This window comes from Saccopteryx bilineata, chromosome 5 (genome assembly GCF_036850765.1).
Source record: "Saccopteryx bilineata isolate mSacBil1 chromosome 5, mSacBil1_pri_phased_curated, whole genome shotgun sequence".
NCBI classification, from domain to species: Eukaryota; Metazoa; Chordata; class Mammalia; order Chiroptera; family Emballonuridae; genus Saccopteryx; species Saccopteryx bilineata.
This window is the reverse complement of record NC_089494.1, coordinates 27,159,363-27,180,670: the sequence shown is the minus strand read 5'-3', so window position 1 is coordinate 27,180,670 and position 21,308 is coordinate 27,159,363. Positions and strand designations below refer to the sequence as shown.

General features: G+C 38.4%; 1 protein-coding gene and 1 non-coding gene across 7 annotated transcripts in view; one reads left to right on the top strand and one right to left on the bottom strand.

The window, feature by feature from the left end:
* PIKFYVE (phosphoinositide kinase, FYVE-type zinc finger containing) overlaps positions 1-21,308 on the top strand; it is an 87,855-nt gene that overhangs the window by 12,846 nt on the left and 53,701 nt on the right. For 3 of the 6 annotated variants that reach the window (XM_066278653.1, XM_066278652.1, XM_066278651.1), the window contains 7 exons: positions 1,336-1,543; positions 4,406-4,495; positions 9,524-9,662; positions 11,875-12,032; positions 13,612-13,723; positions 15,242-15,389; positions 15,924-16,091. In XM_066278653.1, the coding sequence (XP_066134750.1) occupies positions 1,336-1,543; positions 4,406-4,495; positions 9,524-9,662; positions 11,875-12,032; positions 13,612-13,723; positions 15,242-15,389; positions 15,924-16,091 (1,023 nt within the window). Of the gene's footprint in view, positions 1-1,335; positions 1,544-4,405; positions 4,496-9,523; positions 9,663-11,874; positions 12,033-13,611; positions 13,724-15,241; positions 15,390-15,923; positions 16,103-21,308 lie in introns of those variants that run through there. The other 3 variants (XM_066278655.1, XM_066278654.1, XM_066278656.1) reach the window with 2 other exon arrangements.
* TRNAA-GGC (transfer RNA alanine (anticodon GGC)) lies at positions 12,406-12,481 on the bottom strand. Its single transcript has one exon. It is a non-coding gene; the product is annotated as a tRNA-Ala (tRNA).

Below are 21,308 nucleotides of genomic sequence, written 5' to 3'. Positions count from 1 at the left end.
ACTCCAGTTGGTATTTTAAATTAAATTAAGTTAAATGTTAATTTGATCATGTCCGGGTATTCCCCTGCCTTGAAACCTTTTGGAGCGCCCATTGCCCTTAGGATAAAATCCTGTCGTTGTGATAGGGTTTGTGTGGCAGTTTCCTGGGGCTGCCGTAGCAAAATACTGAAGACTAAGCAAAATACCAATTTTGCTTAAAATACATGCATAATTTAATAAAACCGAATGCTATACAGTAGTAGTCATCAAATGAAAAAATAAAGTGAAACAAATAAGTTATGCTTGGGAGTATTTACTGTAAAAAACTGTAATTGACTATAAAAATCTTTTTGTTTCAGGTCACATAAGTCTTCTAATGTCAGCGCTAAAAAAATTAAGGTTGAATTGTTAAACAACATGTTACTCGTAAAGTAAATTATCTTACCTTCTTTTTTAGTGCACTAAAATATTACAGAATCACACAAATAATTGTTACAGAAAAACAGGGTAGAAATGAAAACTTACTGGTATATTTGGGCAACACTGCATCCTAAATAAAATTACATTTAAGAGTATTAAATAACCAAGTAGTTTGTCCTCCCAAGAATATTTCATTTCCATCCTAACTTTCACTACAAGAATTTTCTTAATCCCTACCCCCATTTTTCATATTATTTGTAAGCCCGTTTTGTTAGTTTGTTTTTAGAACGATGCCCCCTTGTGGAGACTGCTCTTCAGGGCTTCCCGGCCTGACCCGTGTGGCACAGTGGATAAAGCTCCCACCTGGAACTCTGAGGTTGCTGGTTCGAAACCCTGGGCTTGCCTGGTCAAGGCACAAATGGGAGTTGATGCTTCCTGCTCCTCCCCTCTTCTCTCTCTCTCTCTCTCTCTCCTCTCTAAAAAATGAATAAAAACTTAAAAAGAAAAAAGGAGACCCAAATAACATTCTTCTTCCTCCCTTTTTGCCCAGGAAAAATATGTTGTTTACATTTGTGTGGATTTATTTACTCTATTTAAATTTTGTTTTCTTGAAGCTTTTGTCCTTTATTTTACTTTTAGAACCTTGGAAAATACTCTTTTAATCAGTTTTCTAACTAGTATTATTGAGTGATATTTTTTAACTTGTTATAAATATTTGAGGTAATTTGTGTACTTGGATGAATATATCATTACAATGGTTTTTAAAATATATAACTGAGCTAACAAAATCATTTCACTTTTTAAAAATGTTTTTTTTTTCATAGTTCTTACCTGAAGACATTTCTCTTTTATTAGTTTGGTTACTAACCCAAAGATTTAATGCATCTGTTAGTAGTATATTATTATCTCTTAATTTCTTTTTTTCTTCCTTTGTAGGGGACCTCCGAGCTTGCACGTACTGTAGGAAAATAGCCTTGAGTTACGCTCATTCCGCAGACAGTAACTCCATAGGGGAAGACTTGAATGCCCTTTCGGATTCCGCTTCCTCCGTGTCTGTACTTGACCCGAGTGAACCCCGAACACCTGTGGGGAGTAGAAAAGCCAGTCGCAACATATTTTTAGAGGATGATTTTGCCTGGCAAAGGTACTGTCGCTTAAATATAATTTTTTATTCGAGCAATAAAATGATAGTCTTGTGCCCTATGAGTACTTTTAGTTAATGTTTACATTCTTTGAATTATTTCCTGCAAATTCCCCATTTTCTCCTTTGTCTTTGGCCTGCCTCCAGGAGACCACAGAGGATGTCTGGGGACACTGATTATATTGAATAATTAAAATGTAAGCTCTATAACAGGTGTCCCCAAACTACGGCCCGCGGGCCGCATGCGGCCCCCTGAGGCCATTTATCCGGCCCCCGCCGCACTTCTGGAAGGGGCACCTCTTTCATTGGTGGTCAGTGAGAGGAGCACTGTATGTGGCAGCCCTCCAACGGTCTGAGGGACAGTGAACTGGCCCCTTGTGTAAAAAGTTTGGGGACCCCTGCTCTATAAGAAGAGAGACTTACATCTTACATATTTACTCTTCTGTCCCTGGCATCCAGAACGGCAGATGCCTATATATGATCTGGATAATATTTGTTAAATAGGCAATAGAAGTTTTTGGAGATTAATAATTTTCTAATGTAGACTTCTTAAAGAATTAGAATGCTCATAAGATTTTTAGTCATTCTGTTTGCAAATGAAATTAGGCTTTTTTTTCCTTCCTAGGGAACAGATCATGTTTTTCCATATGTATAAATTTTGCTACACTGCCTGGGGGTAGAGGATGTTACCAACTTTTTCCTGGAAGTTACCTGGAATTATTTGAATTAGAATGTTAGATTCATCAGTTTCTGATTGTTTTCTTTAGCTAAATTGTTTTATTATGCATAATATTAATCTTGCCATGTTAAAGAGTTTAGAGTTTTAACTAACATCTTTCTGATTAGTTATCATATCGATTACCCCTTGAGGGGGTGAGAAATTAGTACGTAACCAGTGAATTTAAACAGAAATCAAAATGAATGAGTAATAGCTACATTCCACATTTATGAACCTCAGGGACATAATGTAGAGTAGAAGAAAAAGTCACATTTATATCCAGTGATTATTCTGTTTATATAATGTTAAAAAATATACAGAATGAACACACTGCCTCTGGATGCAAACATGGTAAACTTAAAGGAAAGGAAGAGACTGATCAGTATAAAATTTACAATAGTTTCATGGAAGGCAAGGAGGGGGTTGCACTGGGTAGCAGAATGTAAGCAGTCAGACTCAGTGCTGGTGTTTATTTAAATTGCTTGATGGTACATGGGTGTTTGTGGCATCATGATTCTTTCTGTTACATGTATTTTATAAGTTTTAAAGCTCAAGTCTGCATTTAATAAAACAAAGTATGGATTCTTTAGTTCTTGTTAGTTGTACCTGGCCCTGTGGTGTGAGCCCAGAATTGGCAATGTGATTTAACAAAGCAAACCAGGTTTGAAAGCTTCCTGAGAGATATAAGGTAGATATCAAAGGTGTAATAATTTTAGGTTGTGTGCTAATTGGTTAATGTTCACTCTTTTTTAGTCATCATATCTTGGCAGTAGGCACAAATTTCTCCTCTTGACAGATGTGGCTGTGGAGGTTCGGAGACATTAAGCAATGTGCCCAAGGTCACACAGCTAGTAAGAGGGAGAGCCTGCACTTGGACCTGGGTTTGTCTCACTGCACGGTGCTATTCCAGTCGGTTGTGGGGACTGAGAATAAAATATTTGGGCTCATGATGAAACTGGAAATGTTGGCTATCATGCTGCCTGGCACCACTCAGCCAGATAAGTAGAGGCAGGGATTGAAACTTTATGGGCATTTTATTCAGATGGCCAGTGATCTGCAGAGACAGGGATTATGTTCCCAAAGCTGTGTCCCCCTTCTCATCCCAAGCCAACCTTTTTATAAGGGGAGAAAGGGTATGTAAGAGGTTTTGGAGTTTAAGGGAGACCTAATTAGCATTCCAGAGATTTGTTATTAATTCTTTGTAATCAGCAGGTGTTCCATCTGTTCAGGTCTATTATAACTCAAGATAAAATTTTAAGCCTCAAGTCACCATATCAATGATTTCCCCCCCAAATCACTTCAATATTGTATTATTTGTATGGGAAGGATTCTGTAAGTACCCATCCAACCAATTTATTATTTTAATGGAATTCCATATACTTAATAAACTACAAATATCGATCGACTTACGACCTATGCAACTTACGGCCATTCGACTTTATGACCACAATCACTAGCCACGACTGCTCCGCGTCTGGCAGCGCAAGCGTTGCCCAGCTGGGCGTACGACAGTGCGGACCAGCTTCCGGCAGCACTACCATCTCTGCGTGCAGCATTTCAACTGTTATCCCAGACTCGGTTCAGCAATTTGTGTTTTGTGTCTTAGATATTTTTCATCAAACACCTCCCAAGATTTCTACCAAGAGGAAATTGTCTTTGCAAATATTAAATCAGTTGTACTGGTAATGCAGTGTTTTCCTTAAACCTGATGAATGTAAAAGTAAGAAACAAAATGTAGAGATGATACAAATGGCATAATATGAACAAAGAAAATTATGATATATAACAATAATGAAAGAAAATTATGATAAAATATGACTTAAAGACTTTTATAACATCATTTCACAGTACTGTACACATAGCCTACTCAACTTACGACCAAATCGTGTTATGACCGGTCTGTCGGAACCAATTGTGGCCGTAAGTCGAGCATTAGCTGTATATTATCAGTCTTTTTGGCATTTGACATAGTTAAGGTAAAAACCATACTGTTTTCACTTCAATTGAAGGAAGGAAACAAACATAACCCATATCCTCATTATTACAGAGGAAAACAGTCTGCTTTTAAATGTTAAAGTATTTCATTGAAATTGGACTTGTTTGTTTCTGTTCCAAATCATCTCAAGTTTCTCCTTTTTTCTTTATAGTTTGATTCATCCAGACTCCTCAAATACTTCCCTTTCAACAAGACTTGTATCTGTTCAAGAGGATGCTGGGAAATCTCCTGCTCGAAATAGGTAAACTGCCAAATGAAAACACTGTGTTCTGTGTCTGAATTTTTTTCTTTTCATAGCCATGAGAAGAACAAACAGAAAAAATGCGTGGGATTGATTGTGGTACACTTTCCTAGCTCTAAAATATGAGTTAAACTGTCATTTCCCTTTTGCTAGTCAGCTCTCACTTGTACTGTGAGTAGCCTTCTTCCACTATTTTCCGCTGGCTTCAGATCTTTATTTTTGATCTTGGTGGGAAAGCTTGAGTTTATCACCATTAGGTATTATGTTAGCTGTAGGTTTTTTATAGATGTTCTCTATCAAATTGAGGATGTTGCCCTTTATTTTTAGTTTGCTGAGAGTTTTTATAATGAATGGTTGTTGGATGTCGCCAAATACTTTTTCTGCATCTATTGATAATGCTCACATAGTTTTTCTTTAGCCTGTTAGTGTAGTGGATTATACTGATTGCTTCTCAAATGTTGAACCAGTCTTTTATACTTGGGTTAAACCTTTCTTGATTATGGTGTATAATTCTTTTTATACATTGTTGGATTGGATTGCTAAGATTCTCTTGAGAATATTTGCATCTGTGTTCATGAAAGATATTGGTCCATATTTTTCTTGTAATACCTTTGGTTTTAGTATTAGGGTAGTGCTCACCTCATAGAATGAGTTAAGAAGTATTCCCTCTGTTTTCTCTTCTGAAAGAGATTGAAGAAACTTAGTATAATTTTTTCCTTATATGTTTGGTAGAATCCACTGATGGACACATCTAACTTGGTCATGAGCCCCATCAAAGAAATTTGTCATTTATAGTATAGGAGTTCTAATCTCTAGAATGTTTTTGTTCTTCCTTAGAATTTTAATCTCTCTGTTTACATTACATTATTTGTCTCTTCTTGCATGTTGTTTCCATTAAAGCCTTTAGCACATAAATCACAGTTTTAAGAATTCTTGGTGGCGCAGTAGATAGAGCGTTGCACTGGGACACAGAGGACCCGGGTTTGAAGTCCCGAGGTTACCGGCTTGAGCGTGCTCATCTGGTTTGAGGAAAGCTTACCAGCTTGAGCCCGGGGTCGCTGGCTTGAGCAAGGGGTCACTCTCTCTGCTATAGCCCCCCAGTCAAGGCACATATGAGAAAGCAGTCAGTGATCAGCTAGGGTGCCACAATGAAGAGTTGATGCTTCTCATCTCTCTCCCTTCCTGTCTCTCCCTGTCTGTCCCTCTCTCTGTCTCTGTCACACATAAAAATAATAATAATAAAAAATATTCTTGGTGTGAGCATTCCAACATTCTTGCCATATCTGACTCTGGTTCTAATGTTTGGTCAGTCCTTTGAACTGTGTGTTTTGCCTATTAGTATGCCTTGTAATTTTTTGTTGAAAGGTGTATATAATGTACTGGGTAAAGGGAACTGCAGTAAGTAGGCCTTTAGTAATGTGGTGGTAAGGTCTGCAGGGAAGGGGATTGTTATGTAGTCTTGTGATAAGGTCGTAGTCTTTTAGTGAGCCTGTGCCTGTGATCTGTGAACCGGACAAGTGCTTCTCAGCTCTGTTGCCACTCAGTGGGGCAGGATAGCAGCAGCTTTTCTTTATCCTTCATGCTCTTAGTTTTGTGAAGAGGATAGGCCAGTTATCTAGAAGAATGCCCATGACTTTGTGTTTGTCTAATACTTTCTCATGACTAGATTTAGGCTATGCATTGTTGGGTGGGAATTCTATATAAGGGATATCATGTCAGAAAAGGTATGATGATACAAGTTTATCCCACTGTTAATATGGACTTGATCTCTTGGTTACCATGGTGAACTGGGTTTCTCCACTGTTAAGTTACAGCTGTCCTCTTTGTAATTAGTATGTTGGAGATCCTTTGATACTGTATAAATATCCTATTCCTTTTCAGTCTCTCACTCAATAGTTTCAGCATCTATTTATGATTTATACCGATGGTTGCGACTTTATCACTTCTACATTTATTAGTTGACATTCTACACTACAACAGCTTTCCCTATAGGAGAGCTTTGAGTGGGGAGTTCGGGAGGATTACATGATTTGAATTACGTTTCGAAAGGAGCACTCTGGCTGCTCTGTTGAGTAGATTGTAGGACATAAGAGTAGAAGCGGGAATATCACTTAGAAAGCTGGTGCAGTAATCCAGGCAAGAGAACTATCCCAGGTCAGAGCAGAAGGGGAGGCTGGATGGGCAGGTATTAGATAGGTTTTGACTGTAGTGCTAACAGGATTTGCTAAACAATTGGAGGTAAAGGATGACTCAGATTTTTGGCCTGAGTGGTTGGAAGGATAGAACTGCCATTTATTGAGGTGGGGAAGACTTGGAGGAGCAGTTTGGTTTTAGGCATACTGAATTTGAGGTACCTTCTAGACGTACAGATGAGATGTCAAATAGGCGGCTACGTGAGTCTAGAGTTCAGTGTTGCAGTGCAACCGTATGGAATGGAATTAGTTTAAATTGATTGAATTTGGAAAGTTTTATTTATTGGCCAGTGGTCTGTTCTCTGCTCTGAGAAAGCAACAAACAGCCCTGAGCTTAATAGTGAGTGGGGTATTTATAGGTAACAATTATAAGGTTATAGCTATTTTAGTATGTTTGTATAATATTTTGTAAAGGTATATATTGGTTTAAAGATAATAAATTTTTTTTTCAATATTTGTAAGGCTGACGCATAAAGGAATGTATTTTGCCTCTGTTAGCAAGATTAGATTTGAGTTTAATTGCTGAGGCTTGTACTAGTTTTTTTTAGGTGTCGAGTTAAATTGGGTCAGGGGTCCCCAGCATGGGCTGGCAATCCAGCACATTCAGGAGAGAGATACAAGCTGGAGATGTAAACTTGGCTATTATCATTATGTGGAATTGTGGATGGTATGTAAAACTGAACCAGGATGCAGGTCATTAAAAACATGAGTGGGGAAAGTATGGAAGGAAGGACCAATAAAGAGGAACCACAAAAGAAGCCTGGGAAGGAGGGAGCAGTGGTGAGGCGAGAGGAAAACGCAGAAAGCGTGTTGTCCCAAGCAGCCAGGTGAAGGCAGTGTGTCACGGAAGGAGGCGCTCTCCTGCTGCCATGTCAGGTGAGGTGAGACTGTTGGATTTAATGATAATGTTGCCAACTTTGATAGTCAACTTCAGGGGGTTCTTCCACTTGCAGGAGAAAATGGAAGGACCATTGGAGATAGGAGTTTTTAGATAGTAAAGGAGAGAGATGCAGAGGGATGAGGAATTGAGATAGTTTTTTGAAGGATGGAACAAATGATAGTGTTCCTGTTCGCATGGGCACAAATGTAGAGCTGGCTGGGCTAATTTACAATATGTCCTCATGTGTTTTGAATTAATGCCAAGATTGATGTAAGTCCTTGGGAAAGATGTAATTTAGGAGAGTACTATCTCTAAGTAAAATTTTGGTCAGCTGTCTTACCACTTATTAAAATATTTGACAAAATTGATTAATTTTCTTTTACTCTTGTTGCTACTATATCAGAATATGTGTAGGGATGGCTAGAAAGAATGTTAGGGAAGCAGAATGCATGGGTAATACAGACATTGGAAAAGAGATTTTAATTAATTGAATAAGATGTGGCAAGTTTTCACTAAAAATATGCCAAGAAACAACGTTTTTTTAAGAATCTTGCTTATATACTTTTATTTGATATTAGTGGTTTCTCATTAACCATTAAGAACAACTTTTTGCTAAACCGTTTACAAACCTGTGAGTAATTTAAAAAATTATTTGAGAAGTATCTTTATCTTCATGGGGGGAGGAGCACACTTTTTTGAGTGAAATGTACTTTTTTGAATGAAATCTGTTTTTTAATGGTAGCCCTGTTATTTATTATCTGAGTTACCTTAGATAAATGACTTAATTTCTGTTCTTGATTTCTTGGTCTGTAGAATGGGTTTAGTATATGCTATAGGATGCTATGAAAATTAAATAAGGGAAGATACATATATTGCTCTACTGAGTGAGTATATAGTGTCTACTGTATTATAGATGCTTCTGCCTTTTATTCTTTGTATGGAAGCTAAAATTGTGTTTCATTTTTTTTTTTTAGGTAGAAGCTAACTAAATTTCTAGCTAAAATTTTTTTTAAATAAATGAGAGTTTGGTCAGTGCTACTGATATTCCACTTAGAAGGTATTTATAGGTAACTTTGCCAAGAAGCAAAATTAAAGATATTATACAAATACTCATACAACAAAAGAGGAAACAGATTTTACTATTTTATTATTGATTAAATTCAAAATGTAGTAATTGAGGACAATTTTTTTTTTTTTTTTTTTTTTTTTTACAGAGACAGAGAGAGGGATAGATAGGGACAGACAGGAACGGAGAGAGATGAGAAGCATCAATCATCAGTTTTTCGTTTCGACACCTTAGTTGTTCATTGATTGCTTTCTCATATATGCCTTGACCACGGGCCTTCAGCAGACCGAGTAACTCCTTGCTCTAGCCAGAGACCTTGGGTCCAAGCTGGTGAGCTTTTGCTCAGACCAGATGAGCCCGCACTCAAGCTGGCGACCTCGGGGTCTCGAACCTGGGTCCTCTGCATCCCAGTCCAATGCTCTGTCCACTGTGCCACTGCCTGGTCAGGCAGGACAATATTTTTAATAGGTCTACTAATAAGAAAGGAATTCTTTTTGGGAGAATAACATGGTGCTTATTAGTTGTGGTTCAAAATTAGTATTTCCAGTCATCAGAACATTAGAGATGTTTAAAAAGAAGAGCTTATGTCTGTTTCCTTTGAAATATTTATATGAACTACATCTGTAACTCTTTCATGTAATCTTTTCATAACCACTTTCTTTTAAACCTATTTTGAGATAATTTGAGAGTTGGAAATACAGGACAGAGTTTCTGGACGCTCTTCTCCCAGCCTCCTCCACTGATAATATCATACATAACCTTACAATGACATTTAAAAGTACCCTTAACATCAGCAAATCGATATTTATTTAAAAACGAATTTCTTCTGTAATTCTGTGTATTGATGAAGGATTTACAACTGTGTTTTCACTCTCTGACTTGATTTCCAGATCAGCCAGCATCACTAACCTGTCGCTGGACCGTTCGGGCTCCCCCATGGTGCCTGCCTACGAGACCTCTGTCAGCCCCCAGGCGAACCGGACGTACGTCAGGACGGAGACTGCCGAGGACGAGCGCAAAATTCTTCTGGTACCGGTCCATGATCTCTGACCCACAGCTAATTTTGAACATCAAGAATGTTTATCTCTGATTTTTTTTTTTTTTAAAGATACAGCCTGACCTGTAGTGGCACAGTGGATAGGGCGTTGACCTGGAACACTGAGGTCGCCAGTTCAAAACCTCTGGCTTGCCCGGTCAAGGCACATATGAGAAGCAACTACTATGAGTTGATGCTTCCTGCTGGCTCCCTCTTCCCCTTTTTTTCTCGAAAATCAATAACTAAAATCTTTAAAAAAAAAATACAAATTAAATAACCAGTTAGCATATCAGTTAGATAGGGGAAATAATCAACTTAAATTTTCATTAGGATGACCTGAGAAATTGGTGAAACATTCCATGTTCATATATGTATTATATTAATATTTTCTTGACCCCTTTCATCTGGCAAGATATTAGCATTCACGTGCCTACATAATAAGAGAGTTTAACTTTTAGTTAGGTCCCAGATTGCTGTTTAAACTTTAAAATATGTTTCTCATACACATGGACTACTTTTCAGACATTGAATACAATGTTTATATGATAATAATCAGTTTTACACTGCTCACAAAAATTAGGGGATATTTCAAAATGAATATGAAGTGATAAAAAAGCATTTGATTTTTTTTATTAAACAAGAACATCAGAAAAGCAAACGACAGGTCAAAGAAAGTTGTTTGATTATGCAAATGAGATGCAAAACCAACTTTTATCCCATTGGTGAAAATGCACCATACACAAGGCTGAAAGTACTGGAGTATCTGCACGTTCCCTGATCCCCTAATTTTTTTACTGAGTTTATCTGTGTATAATACTATGTTTAATTCCAAGAGTGACTCAAAGAAATGGAAGATAATGGCTTCTGTCTTCAAGTTTGCAATTCAAAAGATAGATGAGAGGTCAGTGGGTAGGTCCTTAATAGTAAAAGATGTAATACCTAGCTATGAAAAATAGGAAATCATTAGTATGGAGGAGTCAGGAAAGATTTTTAACCAGTGATTTTCAACTGCAGTGCTGCAAGAATTTTTAAAACATGCGATACCTGACTATTTATTGGGGGCACTGACCTTTTTTCCTTTAGATTGTCAAATAAAAAATGGTAAAGCCAACAGAACAGTAGCTATTGGTATGATTGAATCAGAATTATACTTTCTTTTGGTCAGATCTAGAAAAAATATATTTTTTGGTATGCTGCAGAATTTTAAGAATTAGTTTATGTGTCCCATGAGATGAAAAAGGTTGAAAATTGCTGCTTAAAACTGAAAGGCTTACCTGACCAGGTGGTGATGCAGTGGATAGAGTATCTACCTGGGATGCTGAGAACCCAGGTTCAAAACCCAAGGTCGCCAGCTTGAATGCAGGCTCATCTGGCTTAAGTGCAGGCTCACCAGCTTGAGCATGGGGTCGCCAGTCTGAGCATGGGATCATCTGACATGATTCCATGGTCTCTTGCTTGAACAAGGGGTCACTGGGGTGGCTGGAGCCCCCAGTCAAGGCACATATGAGAAGCAATCAATGAACAGCTAAAGTAATGCAACTACAAGTTGATGCTTCTCATCTCTCTCCCTTCCTGTCTGTCTCTCTTTCTATCTCTGGTTCAATAAGTAAATAAATAAAATAAACTGAAAGTCTGAGACTGGATCTTAAGGATGGAATGGATTGGGTAGGCAGGGAAGAAAGCAAACCTTATTTAAAGGCATGGGGAAAGGTATAGTGGTGAGAAAAAGTGGGGCGTTTTTCATGGACTGAAGTAGGGTTTATTAATTGGGAGGATTTGGAGTCTTTGGCCTATGAGAATGCAGTTATTTGGGGCCACTTGGTGGAAGGTGTTGAATTCAGTCTTTACAATTTAGATTTGAACCTGTAGGGCTAAGCAACGTTACAAGTATTTTTGAGAAGGGGTAATTCATTGAAGGCCCTTCTTTAGGAAAATTCACCTGGCAGTTGGATATAGGAGAAAATGGCAGGAATCTGGGGAAGGATGCTAGAAATATTTACTGGGGGTCAGTGTCACTAACTGTTCAGTCCCTTCCCCTTCCCCATTTCTGAAGAGGAGGATGAAATTTTGTGCTTAGGTAACTAGGAGATTGATAATATGTTCCACTGACTAGAAAAATTTATTTAGGATAGTTGGTTTTTTAGGGGGGGGCAGTAGTATAGCTTCCTACTCAGGAGTAATTGCTTGCTTATCATATGTCTTCAGGACAGCGTTCAATTAAAGGACCTGTGGAAAAAAATCTGCCATCACAGTAGTGGAATGGAGTTTCAGGATCACCGCTACTGGCTGCGAACGCATCCCAACTGCATTGTAGGGAAGGAACTAGTCAACTGGTTAATCCGAAATGGGCATATTGCTACAAGGTAATGCGCTCTTAAGACAGAAGGCCTTTTTGATATTATTTATTAATTGATTTTTTTTTTTTTTTGTATTTTTCTGAAGCTGGAAACAGGGAGAGACAGTCAGACAGACTCCCGCATGTGCCCGACCGGGATCCATCTGGCACGCCCACCAGGGGGCGACACTCTGCCCACCAGGGGGCGATGCTCTGCCCCTCTGGGGCATCGCTCTGTCGCGACCAGAGCCACTCCAGCGCCTGGGGCAGAGGCCAAGGAGCCATCCCCAGCTCCTGGGCCATCTTTGCTCCATTGGAGCCTTGGCTGCAGGAGGGAAAGAGAGAGACAGAGAGGAAGGAGAGGGGGAGGGGTGGAGAAGCAGATGGGCGCTTCTCCTGTGTGCCCTGGCCGGGAATTGAACCCGGGACTTCCGCATGCCAGGCCGACGCTCTACCACTGAGCCAACCGGCCAGGGCCTATTAATTGATTTTTAATGAGGGTCTGTTGTAGATAGAAGGGGAGCAGTGTTCTTTATGAGTAGGGTTTGTTTCCTGCAGTTGGTATATGGGGTGCTAATTAGTCACCCCTCCTTCCTTCTGGGTTTTAACTAGTAGGGAATAGATATAAGGAACCATTGGGGTCACCATTTACCTAACTTATTAAAAGCAGAAGGGTGCAGTAATTCTCAACACACAGAGCTTTTTGGTTAAGCAGGATTGGGACTGTAACTAGACCGTAAGACCACAGTGTCTCTTGCCACTGGCCACTGCAGTCCGTCTTGAGACTTGGGTCCAGAAGCTATACCTAGAGTGTCCTGGAGAGATTTGTTAAAACCTCACAAGTCATTTGTGAAGTGAGTCAGAGGGGTCCCATTGCCTCTCAAGGTGACATGTTCCGGAGCCGTTCTGCTTGGTTAGACCAGCGACCTCTCCTCTCCTGGGAAGCAGCAACAGGAGGAGGAGAGGGGAGCAGCTTCAAGCAGTGGAGCTCCGGGTTCCAGTTTGGGTTATATCCCTTTCAGCTTTATGCTTTTGGTCAAGTTATTCAACCTCATTGAGGCTGGGACTTTTCAGTTCTGATATGAGGAAAAAATACAGTTCTGTGAAGAAGCCATGAGGATGAAATGAAATAATGTGGCTAAAGTGCTTTATAAACTCTGAAATGCCTCTATAAATGCCATGTGTTAAAAGTGTCTATATAGGTATAAAATGCATATAGATAATGTATTTATATCTATAATATTTGGTCTTGTCATCTCATGGATACTATAAGTTCCTTAAGGGCAGAAGTCCTGCTATTCTCAACATAGTTTTTACTCCTCTTATAAGTGCAGGGGTATGCATGCTCCGAGTACTTCAGAAGTGCTGGAATTAAATTAAGTTTTGTTAGGACTGCCTTAACAGTAGGTTCTCCTCTCCTGTGGCACCTGGAAAAATCTTTTAATTTAGCTTTAAGTCTCTTGTTTTATCTCCCACCTGTCCAAGAACCATTTGAAGTTTTAGCTCTGATGGGGATGAGGAAAATTTCAGTTTGTGTCTTATCTTGTACCTGTAAAGTTATTCTGACTGACTTTTACAAGTTTTCATCTTTGTTGGTCTTGATACAGGGCGCAAGCTATAGCAATTGGACAAGCGATGGTGGATGGACGCTGGCTGGACTGTGTCAGTCACCACGACCAGCTCTTCAGGGATGAGTATGCACTGTACCGACCACTGCAGGTAATTTCAGTGTTGCCACTAAGGAGAATATTACTAGCTTGTTGTGAGGTCTTTCTGTATTAGCAGGAATGAAAACTAGTTGAATTACCTAAAGATAGATTTCTCTAACATATTTTTTACTTGCTGTTTGAGGAAAATTAAAGTGTTATTTTTACTTGATAGATAGTAGTGATTAAAATAAACTGTTCGAATCAAACAGTCTTCAGTTGGCATGGCTTTTCTTTCTTTTTTTTTTTTTTTTTACAGAGACAGAGAGAGAATCAGAGAGAGATATAGGCAGGGACAGACAGACAGGAATGGAGAGAGATGAGAAGCATCGATCATCAGTTTTTCGTTGTGCGTTGTGACACAGTTGTTCATTGATTGCTTTCTCATATGTGCCTTGACCATGGGCCTTCAGCAGACCGAGTAACCCCTTGCTTGAGCCAGCGACCTTGGGTCCAAGCTGGTGAGCTTTTTGCTCAAACCAGATGAGCCCGCACTCAAGCTGGTGACTTCGGGGTCTCAAACCCGGGTCCTCTGCATCCCAGTCCAACGCTCTATCCACTGCGCCACCGCCTGGTCAGGTGGCATGGCTTTTCTCAAGCTTGTCCTGCTTGTTTTATAGTTGCTTGTCATTTATCTTCAGTGGTTTTCAGTTTTCCGTGTCTGTTTTTAGGGCTAAGAAGGAGTATACATAACCAAATGGTTGAAAAAATATTTTAAGGTTTTTAAATTGATTTTAGGGAGGAAGGAAGAGAGGGAGAGAGAGAGACAGAGACAGACAGAGAGAGATAGAGACAGGAAAGTTGATCTGTTCCTGTATGTGTCCTGACTGGGGACTGAACCAGCAACCTCTGTCCTTTGGGACAGTGCCCTAACCAACTGAGCTATCTGGCCAGGGCTGAAAAAAATTTAATGTCACCATTGCAATAGTATTGACTCATTAGCAGTATTAAATTGTTTAGCAGCAGTAAAACAAATATTCTTTTTTTTACTTTAATTGGAGAAGAGGGGATCATTTAAAGACAGAACATTTAAAAACATATATTTTTACTTTTGGTTTAGTTAATTTGATACATGTACTGCTTAGTAATACCTTTGTGAACGAAAACTGGGAAATCAGTGGTTAGAAAAGATTAATGACTCAAAAGACTGGTGCGGTGTTATTTGTTAAAATCTGAAAGTTGTTTTCCGGATGTGTTCTAGCATTGGCACAGGTTAGAATAAATTCTAAGCCAAGTTCAGCCTCAGTACTAAAGGATGAAATGCAACACTGTAAGATCTCTATATTATGTTCTGTTTATAATGTGCTGCCTAAACCTACTGATTGATGAAAATTATAATTTTAAGAGTGGCATTGTCAGCACAGTGTTGGTTTACAGCTTAGTTGCTATTCATTTGCTTATTTTTATATAAATTTATTCAGTGCTTAGCTTTGTAGAAATACTGGGCTAGAATTGATTTGTGTGAGGGTGACAACCTCAGTGTGGCTGCTGTTGAAGGTGAATTGCTTAGGTCCTGTCTCCATCCGCTCAGAGTACAGAGTTTTCCGAGACCCCTTCTCCGGACAGCGACTCAGTGAACTCTGTGGAGGGACACTCTGAACCGTCCTGGTTTAAAGACATCAAGTTCGATGACAGCGACACAGAACAGATAGCTGAGGAAGGTGACGATAATCTGACTAGTGAGTTGAATTTTCTAACATTTTTGTTTTTATGAGTCATTACTGTGTCTGTATGATAAAATGAATGTTCTGTTTAGTTGAAATGATCCTACTTTTAAGATTTATGGCTCCCACTGAATGTAAACACCTGATAGCAATCCTTGTCCTAGATACAGTATTTTCTTAAGAAACCTCGTTGTTAGGCTATTGGCGTTTTTAGATTTTGCCGTAGTCTCTAGTTTGCAGCGGCTTAAAAATAACTCTGAGCTAATATCACAGCAGACAACTTTCTCACCTCTTCACTATGATATCAGACTTTCTGCAGAACCTCCAATATGTTTCTTCACTTTGAAAATTCCTTTCATATTTACTTTGATCAAATTTTATGAAGTCTACACAGAAGTACATGAAAATACTGTATCCATTTTGGTATTGCACATTGGGCTTGTATATTAAAAGAAACCATTTTTTCTCCTTTCCTCCGATACCCTGATGAAACCCATTTTTTACTCCCCTCCTCTCCCTATATTTCTTTCCCCTCCCCAACACTAAAAGATTCTGCCAGTCCTAGCAAGCGCACATCAGTCAGCAGTTTCCAGTCCACAGTGGACAGTGACTCAGCCGCTTCTATCAGCCTGAACGTGGAGCTGGACAACGTGAACTTCCATATCAAGAAGCCCTCCAAGTACCCACATGTGCCCCCTCACCCTGCTGACCAAAAAGGTAGGAGGTAGTCACCACCCGGAATCCGAACGCAGGCTGGAGCGCGGGGCCGCAGGGTCTCATGCCGGTGGTCCCTCTGGCTTCCTCTGTCCCATATGGCTGAGGGATTTGGTGTGGGTTTTTTCCACCCTTTTTCATTTTCCCCACACCCCCTTCCCACACCTTTTTTTGGTTGGTTCCTTTTATTTCTTCGTACCACCACCCCCAATTTCAGGAACGACATCTGACTGCTCTTCCCTTAATGTGCAACTTCCAAGGTGGTATTTCTTTGCATTTATAACATGGATGTTCTGCTCTATTCATTTCTCTTTCTTCATTTAACATTTTGAAGCTTATTTGCTTCTGCTATTACCCAGTAGCTCGTTTTCCTAAACCTTTTCAGAGTCTTGAAGTAGATTGTGGGAAGAACCTTCACTTCTTCCAAAACAGCTTTCTACTGTAATTTAAAGTGCTTTTTATGTGTATGCTATATGTTTAAAAGTTTCCTTCTCTAAAAAACAAAATTCATTCTTCATTTTTAGCTATCTTATTGGAGACTTTAGTCTACTGACTCAAAAAAAAAAAATAATGGCCATATTCAAAAGAAATTTGGTATAAAAGGAAAATGAAGGTAAATCATTACTAAAATCTAACATAGCAGTACATAAGAAATGAAATGCTTTTTAAAAAATAGGTGAAGCGGTTTACTCTTTTGGGTATAAAAACCCATCTAAAGTTTAGTCTTAAGATGGCATTATTTAAAAGTAAATACATAAGTAAATATATAATGGTGGGATTTCAATATGTTACAGTAACTGAAAAATCCTTATTATAAAAATAAAACAATTCCATGAGTTTTTCCTGGCATGTGAATTTTTAACATTTAGCTCTCTAACGCTGAATTGTCTCTGATTAGAAATGCTTGCCTAATTCTTTGCTACTCCCTAGTTTGAGCCTAAAAATACAACCAGGAAAGGATGCTTTTAAACTTAAATAACTATGCTAAAATAATTGGGAACATTCACATTTCTACAACAAATTTTTCGTAATTGTAGTACTAGCCATTATCATCAAGATATGGTAAAATGGCATTTGAGTTACAGTGATAAAATGTTGTATCTTATTTAACAATAGGAATTTAGAGAGGGTGTGGGTAAAGAGGAGACTTAAGTAGCATTGACTGTGAGGAAGATACTAATCTTTATGGTAGACCTCGGAACAGAAATTGGAAAGCTGGTGGAGAACATGTGGGTGAGTATAAAGGACAGTGCAGCAGACACGACACTTGTGTGAGAATTAACTGGACTGTGGCCACACGGAGAATATGGAATGATGCCTTTGTGATACAGATGACAGATGTGGGTCAGGGGTGGGATCTCTCATGACAGAGGCTAGCTGTTCTCTGGACATACCTGATTTCATTTTGCTGAAAGTAGAGTGTAAAATACAGTGTGACTTGCTGATGATATCATCTCTTGGAAAGTTAAGAAGGTTTTGAGAATTATGAAAAAAATGACCTGTCGTAATAGAAGTATCATTGCAAAAGAAGAATTGCTGAGCACAGTCAGACATTGGCTTTAGAAAGCCTGCCTTCGTGGTGCTGGGAAAGGCCTGGAGCAGGAGGCTCTGCAAGGGCGTTTTCACAGAACACCCGCAAGCTGTGTCTCTGAAGAAAATTAAAGGGGAAGCACCTGCAGTTGAAAAACCGTCATGACTCTTTGGAACCTTTCTGATCTCAACCCTGTACAAAGATTGTCCACAAAAGTTGTAAGAGGCAGCCTTCATATACAGATGAATCTGAAAGAGCAGTCAGCACTTAAAAAAATGGCAGGATACAGAAGTCCAGGTTTACTGAAAGAGGGGGGAAATGCCAAGGGTATATTAAAAAGATTTTAAAAATTGTGACACAAAAAAAGAAAAATTAGGCCGGTTATTTGGGGAAGTTGATATAATTAATGTTAATTGAGTCTTCCCCCTTCTCATCGAGATACTGTTTTCAGGAAAGAACACACATTATCTTGAGGAAAGTGAAGTTCAAGATAATGAAGAGATAGAAAATACCTGGTTGTTTTAAATGTCTGTTACCAGGTTCAGGCAGACTACACCAGATTATTGAAAGAAATCTATGATCATAGGGCCAGTTTACCTTTGAAGAAGTGTTGTGGAGAATAGGAGAGAGTTTAGATAACTGTAGTGATATATAGATGTATTGAAGTTTTTTAAAAGATGGGTTACTGATGTGATATGGAGAGTGGGCCAGATGCTGTAGTATTTAGAAAAGCCATCAGTGGTGACTGGGCACCAGCATTGGTGAACCAAACAAGCCATTCTGATACAACCTTATTTCCATGTTTTATAGGGATAAGAAATTGGCAGATCAGGTGACTGTGATACTGTCTTTTTTATTAATGAGGCATTTAATGGGCTCGCGCAATTGCTTTGTGGACAAAGAGGACAATTTTTCACTTGAAATATATTAAAGAGATTGTTACAAGCAGTGGTCATGTTTTGTTACAAGCACAGGCTCTCGAGCCTCTAAGCCGTTTTGTATAAAAAACACATAAAGAGCCTAGTGTGTTTGACAAATGTCAGAACCACTATTAATATAACATATGGGTCTGCTGTTTGTTTAAAGTTTTTACCAAGTAGAAAGAATTAATAATTCATTGTCAACAGGGCTGCTTCTAGTTTATACCATAGGGCTTTTCTATTCATTTTCAGTGTTTGACAACTTTTTTTGGTCAGCATTTTGAATGTTTTTCAGAGTTAAAAGTCATTGAAATGTAGAAAGAATAGCTAGTAAGTTGGATAGCAGGATTGGAATTTAAAAATCTTATTAAGCAGTAGGGTGAGACCAATAAGATAAAATATAACACAAATATAATATAACTAGGCTCATAAAGTTTACTATGGATACTCTGGAGAAAGCCATTCTTAATAGTTCATGTGACGTTGGCTTTAAGTACCCGAGGAGTAGCTGATCTGATAGGAATTACTTTTATTTTGTACATGGCTGAAGGAAAAATGAAGTCCAGTGGTTAGGAGCAGTGAGTCTTTGCCACTGTGCCCTGGCGGTGTCCAGGGGTGTCTGTCCACCTGTCAGATCGCTGGCTACACTGGAGAGGTCAGATGGACTTGGTGACTTCTAAGTTTGCTTTTAATTATGAATCTGAAATGAAAAATTGAGATCTAGAATTTTTAAAAAAGTTTTAAGAGTATAAGGAATCCTTTGGCCTACTCAGGAAGAATATAATAGAGGAGGTTCTAATATCAGAAAGAAGGTATTTATTAAATTGATCTCTTGGGTCATTTGCAACCTTGAGAGTCTATAGTTTAAGGACTTTTATACATTCCTTAATAAATGTTTTTGGATTTCACTGTTCTCTTGTTAGTTTTTAGCATACTGACATAGATTAATCTCTTTCTATTTTTCTTGTGAAGTTGAAATTGGATAATTGATTTTTTCCTGTATTGTAGTTGAGATAAAAACACTGATTCCCCAAAAGTAGAGATCGTCAGAGTGCACTAGCAGTGAAGTAAAAGGGTCATAGACTTCTCCTGCCTCTTTCTCATTTGTCTTAAAATACAGTGGGAATGGGTGGTTTTAGCCTTTCCGCTGAAGCTGAAGGAAATACTTATTAAATATTTTCTTCAGGATCGTCCTCTGTCTTCTAAGGCTGAGGAAATTCAGATTTACAAAATTGTTTGAAATATCTGCATTTGCTGTTTTTAATCAAGTAAGCAAAACCTTCATTTTCAGAAATTTGTAAAACTAAAACAGTGTGACCTTCTGGTTTGATAATTTTTCACTATTGGTCTTGGCGAGTTATAGAATTAAAATGTGTTTTATTCTGTGTGGTAAGCAGGACTCTTAAGCATTCTGGGAAAATTAATGGGTAGAACTGGGAGAAAAAGGTGAAAATCATGGCTTCTATAAGCCTATATAGCTCTAACTTCCCATTTCTAGGAAAGCATGGGGGACAGGAGCAAGGTAAAACAGCACCGGAGGAAACAGTTGATCAAAACCAGAATGTGGGATGTTTCACAGGATGTGTTGCCTGGGTTCTTTTAAAATTTAGTATCATGAAAAAGAAAAGAGGGAGTCTACTTTAGATGAAAAAAAAAGTTATGGGAATTCAGTGTATGAGTCTTACAGATCCAGGTTTGAGGGAAAAGTTATTAAAGCATTTTAGGGACAGTTAGATAAGTTTAAATATGGACTAATTCGATGATGTTAAGATATTGACAGTATTCTTAAATATGTAAATGATATTGTGGCTATATAGAAGAAGGAGTGCTCTTGTATTTTAAGAAATGCATGTTGAAGTATTAGTGGTAAAGCATATGATATGTGTAACTTCAAAGGACTGGGGAAAAAGAGCATACATATATGTAGAGAGAAATCAGATTTTGGTAAGTTAACAATGACTGAATCTAGAAAGAGCAAATACAGGATTTTCTGTATGTTTGAAAATTTTTTCATAATAAAATGGGGAAATGTCATCAGTTCTGGAACATATATATATATCTTTATTATTAAGAATAAGGCTTTTTTTAACTTTTAGAAAGGAAGGGAGAGAGAGAAACATTGATTTATTATTCCACTTATTTATGCATTCATTGGTTGATTCTTGTATGTGCTCTGACTGGGGATTGAACCTGTAACCTTGGTGTATCAGGATGATACTCTAACCAACTGAGCTATCCAGCCCGGGCTAAAGAGTAAAACTCTTAAAAGCCAGTATGTTACTGAATGAACAGGGGCTGGTATTATTCACTTCTGTGAGGGAAGTGCAGGAATATAAACGGTAACATCTATTTTTACTCATCTACATACTTCATTTTATTGTATTTAGCATGGCACACTTGAGTTTTCTAAATAAATTTTTTTTCCTCTGCTTTCTTGTTTGAAGGATGATCATGTTGGCTTATACACATTGACTCTCAAAGTCCATTTATTTATAAATGAAATCTACTAGGAAATAATTTTGTGAAGAATCTATACCTTAAAGCAGTGATTTTCAACCAGTGTGTTACAAGAATTTTTTAAAGTATGCAATACTTGACTAGTCAGGGGCACTGATCTCTTTTCCTTTAGATCAGGGGTCGGGAACCTTTTTGGCTGAGAGAGCCATGAACGCCACATATTTTAAAATGTAATTCCGTGAGAGCCATACAATGACCCGTGTGCATTATGCATTATCCAATAAAAATTTGGTGTTGTCCCGGAGGACAGCT